Source organism: Vipera ursinii (assembly GCF_947247035.1).
Source record: "Vipera ursinii genome assembly, chromosome: 6".
Taxonomy (NCBI): Eukaryota; Metazoa; Chordata; class Lepidosauria; order Squamata; family Viperidae; genus Vipera; species Vipera ursinii.
Window position 1 is genome coordinate 52,116,095 of NC_139515.1, and position 13,321 is coordinate 52,129,415.

The following is a 13,321-nucleotide window of genomic DNA, read 5'->3' on the forward strand; positions in this document are numbered from 1 at the left end:
ACATCTCCAGGGTAACAATGTTAAGCTTGTGAGTCATACATTTGGTAACACTTTTCTAGTCCTAACATTGTAAATGATACCTTTAAAGTAGTTTGTGGTTTTATTAGGAAGTATTTGGCTGCCTGAAATTCACAGCTTTATTTGCACTTCACTTGGGAAAGGCAAACATTCTGGCAACTTTATAATCTCATGTAACCATCTGCAAAGAAATTCTTACCAAGTTATCTTCTCATTTTCTCTTGGCTGGATTTTCAGCTAAAGTTTCCCCTCCCCATTTAAAACAGACCACATAATTTATCATAAAAACATGCTTAGAAGCTCTCAGATATGAATTCTCAAGATCCAGAGCAGCATGAACTGAAAAATGCCAAGGATTTCCCCCCACACACACATACACACTCTTCATTGAGAAATAGAGTACTATTAGCAAAAGCAGTCCCATTGGCCACAATAGTTGGGGCACTTTTGCTCATCAGAACATTTGAAAAACAAGCTATACTAAGTCTTAGCCTACAACAGTGTTTCTCAACCTTAGCAACCTCAAGACATGTGGCCATCAATTTCTAGAATTCACCAGCCAGCATGCTGATTAAGGAAATGCTGAATGTTGAAATCCACACACATTAAAATTGTTGGCTGCTAAACCATTACTGTAGACCAGGGCTTTTCAACCAGTGGTACAGGTACCACCTGTGGTACATTGGCATCTGGCAAGTGGTACACGACCATCCTAGAAAAGTGGTAGCAGGGGAGGGGAATGAGCTGAACCGGTGGCAGCACCGCACAAACTTGAGCGAGATATGGCTGGAGCTGCAGGGCTGTCAGGGCTCAGTGGAAGCACCAGGATCAGCGCCAGGCTCCAGCTGGAGTTCGGCACTGATCCTGATGCTTCTGCTGAGCCCAGAAGAAGCACCAATCAGCTGCAATGTTGCAGCATCTCCAGGGTCTTGTGATTAACATTCAGACGCTTGGCAACTGATTCATATTTATGATGGTAACAGTGTCCCAGGGTCATGTGAAGTGACAAAACCAGCTGCAACCACCCAGCAGATGGGGGAAATAAAAACCAAACACCGCCCCCCGATCCCACCCCCGCTGCCAATCCTCAACAGAAATGCTCACAACAATGAAAACCTCAGACAGAAGGAAGAGCACCACCGGGCGGGCAGGCAGGTGTCTTGCTCAGCTGTGGCTTGGGGGGCACTTTTTTCAGTGCCATTGTAACTTCAAACAGTCACTAAGCAAACTGTTGTAAGTCGAGGACTACCTGTACTTCATCACTTTTTTCCTTTTTTTTTTTTTGGTCATCAAGTTTTTGACATCTTGCTAGGCAACTGATGGTACTCGGATGTTGCCATATCCTAAAAGTGGTACAATGGGTAAAAAGGTTGAAAAGCCCTGCTGTAGACCAGTACAGTGGTCTACAATAATGGCTAAAAGAAGCAGCAACCTGCTGCCTATCTGAAATCCATTGTGCCAATCATGATCAGCACAGATTTGTACAGCAATGAATATGTTTCTTATTCTGCTTCTGGCAGTATTTTTAATTTGGAATCTTGGTGCGACTCAGCTCCTATATCTATGTATGGTGGCTTCCCATATTTTTGTGTGGTTTGTATGTAGGACAGGCATCATAAGCATGTATGTGTAACCCATAGCAAAATAAGATCTGGTGAGAAAGAAGTAAAGACAGATATGATGGATAGCCATCAGCTAAGATATAGAGACAGAATTTTTGAGTGATTTCTACCTAATTATCTACTATGTTTGCAAAGAACACCTGATGGCTTTAGGTTTCTACAGTTCATTTAGCAAAAAACTTTAAAGTTAATCCTGATAATATAACAGAATTGCAGATTGAGTTTCATCCTCTTTACCACTAGAAATATCTGGAAAACAAGAAAAATAATCACTGGCTATCTTTATTTGTAAGAAACTAGTAAGTATGTTGAGATTTCCTGCAGTCCATTATACCTGTGCTCATTACATGGTTGGAATGCATTTGGATTCTTTGTCATCAGTTTAGAGATTCTCAGACTATTCCTCTTATTCATATTCTTGGACAAGAACTCTAAATCTAGCAAGTATTAACATCTAGTTAATATTGGATCCTAACATGGAAGTAACTAGAGTAGATGGGATATGCATACTATTAGTTTTTGTTAAATGAGCATGTGTTTTCTAAATACATAATTCTTTAATAATATCTCTCTCTACACATATAAACACACATACACACATATATGCATTCTGATGTACAGTTTATAATTAGTTTGAATAATTCACTTTGTTTGCACATTAGTCCTTGCAGTGTATGGTGTCTCAAAACTGCATACAAAGGATACTATTTAATCACCCAAAATTAATATGTATACATACTATTAGAAGGTCTGTTGACTTTTTTGGAAGAAGAGTGCCAAGGGATACAGCACATAGGACAAAAAGGCAAAATAAATAGGGCTACATCACTCATACGGACAGGGTTGGATTTAGGTTTGTTTTAGTACATTTTGTTGCAAGTCTTTATTTTTCATGTATTCTGTATTATAGGACCAATTTTGGGGCTCTTAAAAAAACAAAGATCACACACCTAGCATACAATCTGTCTACTCAACCGTTGTTTTTCAAAGCTGGAGATGCATGGACCAAATTCACCCTCTGCACTCTCTTGTATGAATGGTTCACTGCACTATTCAGCACCATATCTTTCTATAAGCTCCAATGATATGCCCTACTGCAATAGCCATGTTTATAAATGCCCTTGTGAAGATGTTAATTTATACAACTGGTACTTTCACTAATTAGCTTCAGAATACGCTGTCCCTTTCAGACTTCTGTATACCTACAAGGATTATATCAATTCTGCTAACTTTTTAATTTAGCTTTTTGTAAGACTAAATTTGTGTTGTGCATTTTAGCTCTGATTAGTTATCTACAGATGAACACTTAACATTTCAATCTTACTGAAATCAAATTCCAGCCAGTATTAAATTAGATAAGCAGCCACTAAAAATGCTAAAAGGATACTGCCCCTTTCAATTCATGTTATACATGTTTTCATTCAAACTACCTGTCACTTATAAAATTTTATTGCCCATTTTACTTCAACTGAAAAATTCTGCATATTCCTGTTTAAGCCAAATAGTTAGCTTCACTGTAAATACACTTTGGTAATTCATAGCTTATAAACTTATCTAAATTTCTAAATATTGCTTTTATGCATATTTATCCAACATTGTTTGAACTTTTCTTTGACCCTTCAGGCATGCTACCTCCAACAGGAAACTTTAAGCAAGCAGAACAGATATTTTAGGCCTGCATAATTCATAGATCATTATTTTATACTCAATAAACCAACTCTAGAAGATAAAAGTTGAAGATCTTAAATATTTGATCATAGTAGGTCTAGAGAACATAGCCTTATACCAAGTTAGATATGATCAATCAATCCAGCATTGTCAACAATGATCAACAAAGGCTTTCCAGAATTGCAGACAGATGTTCCAATTGCTCCCTTTCTTATATGGATATCAAATTTGAACCATTTAGGCCTATAACCAAATCCATTATGTATATTTTTATTATGTGTGCCAGGTCTTGGCTATGAAAATCTAGATTAACTGCTAGATAGCACAAAAGGCAACCATAAAACTCATTCTGCTATGATATGGTGCGGGGGTCAGGACTTCTCTAGCCCAGATTTGGTAACTGTAATTGCCTTAATTAATACTTTTCTTTGTGCAGTATTAACTGTTGTATTCTTACCATTATGAAAAATAACTACGGTATATATTCTTATGCTGTTTGACTAGGTATGAATCCATTAGATGGTTGTCACTTAATTTTATTGTTGCTTTGATTCCATCAGACAGGTAGTAGGTTTGCAAGTCTTAAGTATAAAAATTTTACTTGTTCATCCCAACTACATTCTTATTAATACTGTCACAAGATCTGAAAAATTGGCAAAATAATTTTGTTTTCTCTGTAACATTTGTTATTCCCCATCAAACAAAGACCAGATACTCTGGAAGAACTGAAAGGCTCTTCTACATTTTTAAAAATTCTAGTTTGTTCATTTTACAATGCTTTCCTTCAGTGATCAGTAATATAAGCATGTCATTTCTTTGGCTATCCTAATTTCTTGTTTATCCTCTAATTTTCTTCTTTAGAAGGTGATTTTTAGCAGTTAGTATCATAACACATTTTAAAAAATCTCTTTGGAGTAGGATATCTGGATCTACTAACTTTCTCATGGCTGTCTGTTAGAATTAAAGTTTCATTTTGTCGGTTGTTAACTAGGTCTTTGTCAAAATTCTATATATATTCACTTTATTGTTTTCTTTGAATCTAGTGATATTCCTGTCTCGTTTCTTAGTTATGAAATATTTAGAGAAAATCACTTGTATACCTGACCCTATACTTTATCCCAGACTGTAAACTGAAGTGGCAGATTAGGGGCTCACAATATGGCAATGAAAGAAACGGATTCCTTGTCCACTTCATCTTGTGATTTATATAATCCAGTAAATGTTAAAATCATAAAGAAGCTTCTTCACCTTCCCAACTAGTATTTATTTTTTTTATTTTAATCCCATTTATTCCCGCCCTTCTCTGAAGATTCAGGGCGGCTTACAATTTAAGCACAAACCAATGTGCTTAGCAATAGCCTTCATTCTATGTATATGCCTGCTTATTAGGGCTTTCCCCCCCCCCCCCAAGCGGCATTATTACAAAGTCAGCTTATTGCCTCCAACAATCTGGGTCCTCATTTTACCTACCTCGGAAGGATGGAAGGCTGAGTCAACCTTGAGCCTGGTAGGATGCGAACCTGCACTAATTGCAGGCAGCTGGTGTTACTTAAGGAGGCATTGGCCCACTGCTCCACCAAGGCTCCTTAATTAAAAAAAATGGGATTGAGCACTATATTTGTTCTTAGACTCTAGAAAAAAACATGTTTTTTTTTTATTTCTATCACAGCTTCATCAAGCTTTAATAATGTAATGCTTCCCAGGCTGAAGCAGAAGGTGGGGGGAGGGGGAAGGAGGAGAAGTAACCTCCTGCTAGTTACTTGAGGCCACTAAATGACATTCAGGGGTATGTTATGAAATAATTAAAAGAAGCTTATGTACATTGTTTCAATTTTCCATTTTCTATAAAAGTCCTACAATTCTAATTACCAAAATTTAACTCCAACCAAAGCAGAACCATGTGCTTCTTCCCCAAACTCTAGGCTTCATGCTGAGAAGGAATATTAATGTTGAGTGCTATTAGACATGTTTACCACTTGCTTCTTTTCTCTGGTGGCAAAAAAGTTTATTTAACCAATGCATCGTGATGATGCAGAACTAGTTTGTACAATACGGCTGCTTTTCTTCTCCACCTCCCCAATTAATATGACAATATTGAATAACAATTGTTTACACTTACTGTTGCTGTTATTGCTACTGCTATCATTCCTAAGGGAACTGGCTGCAACAGGATGTAATAAAAATGGCTCTGTGCTTGAATCTGAGACAGAAAGAATATGTCATTTTTTAATATTTTAAGCAGATAGGAAGTTGCATAATACAGAATGAAAGCCTGGGATCATCTAGTACAGGATTCCCGGCATGATTCTTTTCCAGCCTGATCCATGAGCCGCATGTGAGTTTCCCACTGCAATAAAGCTGGGCCCATTTGGGTGAGTGGGGGGGAGGGACACTACTTTTTTTTTACTGCTTTATACCATTTAGACAATTCAGAAAAAAGGTTTATGTGATCAGAAGTAAATAACTATAATGGAAACAGAGCAGCTAAATTTCCTATATTCTGTGTTCTAAAAATATACCATTCTATAAAATCCTGAATGCTTGCTTTATGTCCCTAAGATATATTGTTATGGAGTTGCAGTGAGAAATCTTTTAGATATCAAAGAGTCAGACTGGAAAAGCTAACATTGTGTCACCATCATTTTTGTGCTAGCCACCTGTCTTTTTGATAAAAAACCTGGGGGAAAGGCTGATCTTTCAAAAATCTGCATGCAAATCCTTCAGGAACCTTCTCAATTGAAGACTGGGATAAAAGTGATGTAAAGAGGTAAATAAATTTATTGCGCGGTTTATTTTGTTTTAAAAATTAAATAGCCGTCATGAGTTTTAAATGTTGATTAAGGTTCTAGAGAATAATGGGGTCAACGGTGTAGAAAGATTTTGATCCCTTCTCCCCACTATGATCCTGGTCTAATTATTTGCATTGGTCAAAAGCAGAGCTGTTGGCTATCATCAAGAGGGTAATGTATGAGGACTGAAATGAATAGAGGGGAAGAGGGCCTCTATCCCTTATTCTTGGAATAGGGAAGGGATACAGGTGGCCACATTGGCTATGCTTTCCTATATGTGTGCCCACATGCTTTTGATTCTCTCTCCAATCTCCTTATATTGATGCAGGAAGTCTGAAGTACATATCTATGCTGTTTAAAAGATAAAGGTAAAGGTTTCTCCTGTCCAGTCATGTCCGACTCTAGGGAGCAGTAAAGGAGTCAGCATTGTCCGAAGACATTTCATGATCATGTGGCTAGCATGCTTATATGCTGAGGAGCTGGGTCAAGTAACAGGAGCTCACCCAGTTGTGCAGCACTTGGCTCTCAAACCCAATCTGTCTCTTTCCAAATGACGTGCTCAGTGTCTTTAGGGCCCTAGTAAAGCAGGGTACAGTTCAACAAACTCAAAGCGTTATTTATTACTGATATTTCTAGATGGCTCTATTCCAAACAGCTATAATTGTGTTACATTTAGCCTGTATAATACAAGTTCATATTGAATTGGCACCAATCCATTAAAGGTGATTCATGACATTTGTGGATATTTTTTATATATAAAAGAGCATTTACCATTTGGAGAAGCTTCTGTTGTTGAGGGAAGAATGCAGTCACTTTGTTCTGGTCTTTTTGAAAAGTTTTTGTAGGCCTCAATAGTGCTGTAAAAGTGCTTAAAGAACTCTTCTGGAACAAATTTATCTTCTTCATATAGATGATCATGTTGGCTATAATTCTGAGAAAGAGGACAGAATCCCATTTTTAAGAAAATAAGGCCACCTAGTCTATCACTATGCAGGGAAGGTTTTAGGGCAGGAATTTCTTCCTAGGTGAATACATTTTTTACAAGTGGGAAAAACACAGAGGTGAAAACTGTATATGCAAATTCATATTCAACTGAAAAGCTTTTTTTGGATAAATATTAAATACACAATTAAAATACTAAACCAGGAATTGGTTTGCTTTACTTTGCAAACTAGAGCAGCTAAGTTTAAAGCTGGCTTTAGTCATTGTAGCTTCTTTATGTTACAATATCATTTTTTTTATCATTATACATAAAAAATGGGTTGGCATGTATCTTGGGGAATGCTTATTCCCAAATTTCTGTTTCACCTATTACTATGAAAAGCAATATACTGTTGTTTCCACAGACTTATTAGCAGTGCGAGCTATGCTTGCTACTCAGAGATTACATTTGAAATACGTTCTAATAAATTTGTCAGAGCTTCAGTGCATCAAATGTATGTATAAAATAATGTGCATATGTTACACAGACATATTTATTAAAATACAGGGCTACAAGAAATTAAATTGCGTGCAAGAATTCTTTATATATTATTTTTATGTTCCACCACAATCATACAAACACAAGGGAGGGTATAAATATGATACATAAATATATATAAAAATTGAAGAAATTATATATAATTAAATATATAAATAACTGAAGGAATTACATATATAAAGTCATAAAGAATGTTTGGCTTATTATACTAGCAAGGTAATCTCTGCAAAAACTTTATGTTACAGTCATCCATTCTTTATACATTAATGTCAAAGGATACTTAGTAATATAGAGGAAAGTTCAGTTTTAGATTATTACCTTATTATATGTGGTAGAAGGTAAGCATGCCATCACACCAATGATGATCCTCCTTAGTTTATTGATAATTGAATAATTACTCAAGACATTTGACATATCTGGAAATTCTTTAAATTTATTGAGAAGATTATTTAGACTGTTTAACAATTCGGGGACCATCAAATGCAACCAACAATGGTAAGGCTGTCAGAGATTATAACAAAGGGGAAAAAAAGATATTATATTCTGTGCGTGCTTTAATAATGTACAATTATAAAAGTAGTTCAATACATTGTTTCATTTATTTGTTTATTTATTTATTTTCTATCTACCCAGCATTTATAAACTACCTCAACCCAATCTGCCTTGGGCAGCATTATTTTGTGCTTTGCTAAACTAGTATTCAACTGCCCTTAATGTGCATGAATCTGTGACTGTCAGCAGATGCATTTCATGTTGCATGTCAGGAATACAAAATAAATGTCAAAAACACTATGCATTAACAATGTTGCTTCATTTATATATAGATTTGGTTCATCTCAACAGTGAACATATTTTGCTAACACAAAGTGTGTTCATACATCACACTAAGTCATAATGAGATTTGTCTAATTTTGATTTACACCACTGTGTGAATCCTAATAGTACCAAAGCAGCAGGACATTGATTTTCAATTATGAACATCAAACTCAGTTTAAAAGTACTATTAGATCTAAAAATTATTAGTATTAGTATTATTAGTATTAAAATATATTATTGAGCATCTATTGAGATCTCTATCCTATATGGCTTTCCCACCTAATTGTTCAATGAAGTGTTGCAGCAATAGCAAAAGCACTTAAGACTTATTATATCGCTTCACAGTGCTTTATAGCCCTCTCTAAGTGGTTTATTAGAGTCAAAATATTGCCCTCAACAATTTGGGTCCTCATTTTACCAACCTCAGAAGGATGGGAGGCTGAGACAACTTTGAGCTGGTCAGAATCGAACTGCTGGCAGTTGGCAGAATTAGCCTGCAATACTGCATTCTAACCACTGTGCCTGCATGGTTCTATGATTCTAGATATGTAGCACTACATATCTATTTTTTTTTAAAATGATTCCAAAGTTGTACCTGGCGGAGCTTCTAAGACCATAGAATACTTCCCCTATATGGCAAATAACCCTGAAGGTCTTCACAAAATGTTTCTGAGTATTTACTAAAAAGAAGATGACTATCTTTCTCTCTCACACATGCAAAGTCATTATTCTCTCTGCCAGCAAGTAGATTTAATTAGGCTTTTAATTAGCAGCAAAGAAACAACCTTAGAACATTGCAGTTATATCTTTTTTTTGGCCAGGAAAAATTAGACACTTGGTAGGAAACCATTTATAATATTATGTACTTTACAATTTAATTAGATGAACAAAACTGAATTCTTGATTAATACTGTGAGTATGTCAATAACAACACACCCAATGTTTGGAATGTTAGAGGAGACAAAAAAAATGCAGGAATAAAAATCTTACAATATTCCTACTGCATAAAATCAAAGATTTCCTGTTTCATCTATCATGGGAAAATAATCATTTTATATAACTGAAGATTTAGATAGGTTGAGTCATTCACTCACCTAATTAATATGTATATACAAATAATTAAAATTATATTGCTCCTTTGTACACATTTATTTCAAGTAAATAAAATATATGGGGGGAAAAACCTGTTAAAATGCAGCATGTTAAATTTTAATAGAAATTCAATGGAAAAGTTTAATTTACCAACAGGAATGTAATGGTCTCTGGCCAGAATATAATTTTATAAGAATATCCTTTTGAAAAATCTCTGAATTAAAAAGTTCACAATCTGCACTTCCAAAAATTGAAAAGCAAAAAATAATTGATGCTGCATATGTTTATGTTTTGAAATAATTCAAATAGCTTTACATACCAATGTGTCCGTCTTCTGGACATATTTAAGAGCTATCATATAATCATCTGGAAGATTTCCAACCTACAGACAACAAAGAACACAAAAAATTATTTAGCTCTTTAAGGAAAAAAAATGAAATAGAGAAGGCAATATAGCTAAGCATATAAAGTCCAATCATGTCTGTGGGAACCTGACATGCCGCGTGCATGACAGAGCAATGCAATTTTTTAAATCCTGACCTTTTTTTTATGAATTATGTACCAGCCAACTGATTCAGTTCAAATTTATTTTCAAACATTTTTTTTCAGTTCCTTGTTGAAAATCTCCCTTTCGGGTATTTTTGACTATATATGTTTTAATCCTTTGCTCCTGTGAATGATGAAGGGCACTAGGTGGCTTCCTTCTGGTTTATGATTTGTCCAGCTGTCACTTGTATGTGAAATTTCAAACTGAAGTTGTTCTGCCTATGAAAGAGAAAGAGGTGAAGCACATGATCTAAGTCTCACAATGGCTTGTTTTTCCGTTTTAGCTGTAGTGGGTCAGTATATTTTTCCATGGGTCTAGGACAACTTGCTGCGGTTAGCTTGGCACCACCAACTCACCTCTGCTAACTCACTGCCACCAAATTGCTGCAGGACAATTCCACATGTCCAACTCGCTGTGGGGACAACTTGCCACAAGCAGCTGGAGGGAGAGGCGGGCAGGTGAGCAAACCAGCAGATGGGCAGAGCGCAGAGTGCAGCCAGGAGCTTCTCATTTTCACACTCTGAGGTTGCTGCTGTGCAAAAGAGGTCAGGAGTGGTGGCAGTGGACAGGATGAGTGGCAGGGAAGCAGCAGTAGCCAGGGATGTCCCATTTTCACAGCCTCTGCCACCATTGCTGCTGCCGCACCAAGCTCTGGGACACAGATGCTGGGGACAGCGGTGGCAACAGGGATGTGAAAATGAGATGCCTCTGCCACCACTTTACTGCCCATGGCTGCCGGTGTCCTCAGCCTCTTCAGCATGGTGCAGCAGCAGTGGCAGCAGCAGAGGCAGCAGTCGAGTATGTGAAAATGGGATGCCTCAGTCTCCACCACCTCCTTGCTGCCCAACCTGCCCTACTGCCACTGTTCCCCAGCCACTAAGGCATGGAGTTTGGCATGGCAGGCCACTCTGCACTCTTCCCACCTGCTCATTTACTCACCCAACTCTCCCTCTGGCCACCTATAGTGAGTTGTCTCCATGGCAAGTTGGCCATGTGGAGTTGTCCTGCGGTGACTTGGCAGCAATGAGATGGCAGAAGTGACTGACCATGCTGAGCTGCTGCAACAAGTTGTCCCATTCCTTTTTCCCATAGCCCTTCTTGAAAGCCTTCATATTCTAATTGGAAAGTTGCTATCATAATTTGATTCAGTAATATTTTCTGTAATCTAAATATATGCAGGTCCTATAACCATTCTTCACAGAACCTGATTTCCATACTCCTCGCCAGTTTGATAGTCCTTCTCTAAAAACTTTCTAATGTGTTCTTGTATTTTTTAAAATGTGGTGAACACAATATTCCAAGTGGGATCTGACCAGATCAGTATAAAATGGAATAATTACACCTTGTTACCTTGATTCTATCTTCTGTTAATGTCCCAAAGATAACATTTATGTTTTTAGCAGCTCTATTATACTGCTGGTTCATGTTTAATTTTTGGTCATCCAGTATAACCCAAATCCTTTTGGTACTGTTGCCAGGAAGCCCCCCCCCATTTGTGCCTTACATTCTTCCTATATAGATGCATAAATGTATACATATCCTATTTATTTCAGTCATTTATTCAAGTCTATCCAGAACTTTTTGAATCTTCTCCCTTTCATTAAAATGTATGAGTCATCTGCAAATGTTATAAATGGGTGAGGAAACAACCCAAGTCACCAATAAAAATATTGAACAGCACAAGGACCAGGACAGAAGCCTGTGGCACTCCACCAATCTTCTTTTCAAGATTAAATGGGGCCAGTAATGAACACCCTCTGGATGTGTTCATTTAACCATCTAACAGAGGTATGGTAGCTCATATTTCACCATTTTATGAAGGGGAATATCACAAGGCACTCTGTCAAAGACTTTGCCTAAGTCCAGGTGCATTATGACTGCAATATTTTCCAACCTTGTCAGAGATAAGGTTAAGCTGGCAAAATTTGTTTCCAACAAATCTAGTCCAGGTCCTGTTAACTGTAGCATTCTTATATAATTGCTTCTATAAATCAGAGATTATTATTTAGTAGGCTTCATCTCTGTTTGGACATAAAACAAGCTCATCTTATTGATGATTGCACAGAGAACTGAAAGATCATCAAGTAACTCTAAGCAACTACTATGGCGTAATGCAGTGAATTTGATTTGTGCCTGATTATGTGATATGCACATGGTCATTCTGGTTTATTTATGTGTTAGACAGATATTTATCTTTTCAGGAGCTAAAGACACCACGTATAATATTCTCTCCTCTTACTTTTTCTTTCCAACCACCAACTTGGGAAGTAGCTTGGGCTGAGAAAGAATGAATGGTCTCAAGTCCCTAATAAACTTCTGTGGCTATAGGTAGACTTCAACCTATATTTTTCCAGTCACACTCTAACCACTACACTGCACTGGCTCTTCATGTTTTATGGCTTAATCTATTGTGGGAACCTAGCCATTATGTTTTTTTTTAAAAAAATAAAACAAATCATGCTTTACTGCTATAAATCCTAAATTATAACTGCTGTATGTAGTTCTAAAACTTAAAACACTCCTACTCTACTAACCTATTTCCCTAGAAAAAGAATGAGCAACATTTTCTTTTTATATCCTGCTTACAAGTTATAGGGGATGAGGACCCAGTGATGTCATGACATTAGCAGAGTTGGTAGGAGCAAACATTCCAGATTCTTTTAATTTTAATTTTGAGCTAGGCGAAAGGTTCAGTAGGGGGTTTGCCTTGAAATTCATTTAATTTAATTTATATTGGGCCTTTCAAAAATGGCTTTGTTTCCTTTTTTAAGTGATACAGTTCTAACTTTTAAACAATCCAACAAAATTCTGTAAAATGAAAATGGGTCTGAAAATTATGGTTATGTCTATTCTGGTTTAGCTTTCTAGGCCATTAGAGTTCTGGGGGCTACATGCAGCTTGTACACTTGGCTGCTCATCTGCAATCTAAAATGTAATTTTTTCAGGCATGATTTTTTTTCCTTCAAAATAGATGCTAGAGAAGAGTTTGGCTTCTTGGGTACTGTCCAACAGTTTTCAGAAAGAATGAGTTGATTTAATATGCAATTAAGGATCAGTCTGTGTTAATAAGATCCCTGTTAACTGGTAAGTAGAGTTCACCTAGTACCTAATCAAAGTAACATATCTTCCTATTTAAATTGTTATACTAGACCCATTTGTCTAATTAATAAAATAGGTCACTCAAGGGAAGAGCTACTATTTAGCAAGATCAAGTTATTTACATGTCTTAATCCTGTCAAACAAGTGATATTCAAACAAAAAGAAAACACAGTAAAATTACTTTGAAATA

General features: G+C 36.5%; 1 protein-coding gene across 2 annotated transcripts in view; it reads right to left on the reverse strand.

The window, feature by feature from the left end:
• Positions 1 to 13,321, reverse strand: part of KITLG (KIT ligand) — a 55,326-nt gene that overhangs the window by 5,349 nt on the left and 36,656 nt on the right. The window contains exons 3-7 of one of the 2 annotated variants that reach the window (XM_083366382.1): positions 9,805 to 9,867; positions 7,896 to 8,078; positions 6,869 to 7,028; positions 5,428 to 5,508; positions 2,380 to 2,397 (exon numbers count right to left, since the gene is read on the reverse strand). In XM_083366382.1, the coding sequence (XP_083222508.1) occupies positions 2,380 to 2,397; positions 5,428 to 5,508; positions 6,869 to 7,028; positions 7,896 to 8,078; positions 9,805 to 9,867 (505 nt within the window). The remainder of the gene's footprint in view (positions 1 to 2,379; positions 2,398 to 5,427; positions 5,509 to 6,868; positions 7,029 to 7,895; positions 8,079 to 9,804; positions 9,868 to 13,321) is intronic. The other variant, XM_083366383.1, reaches the window with a different exon arrangement.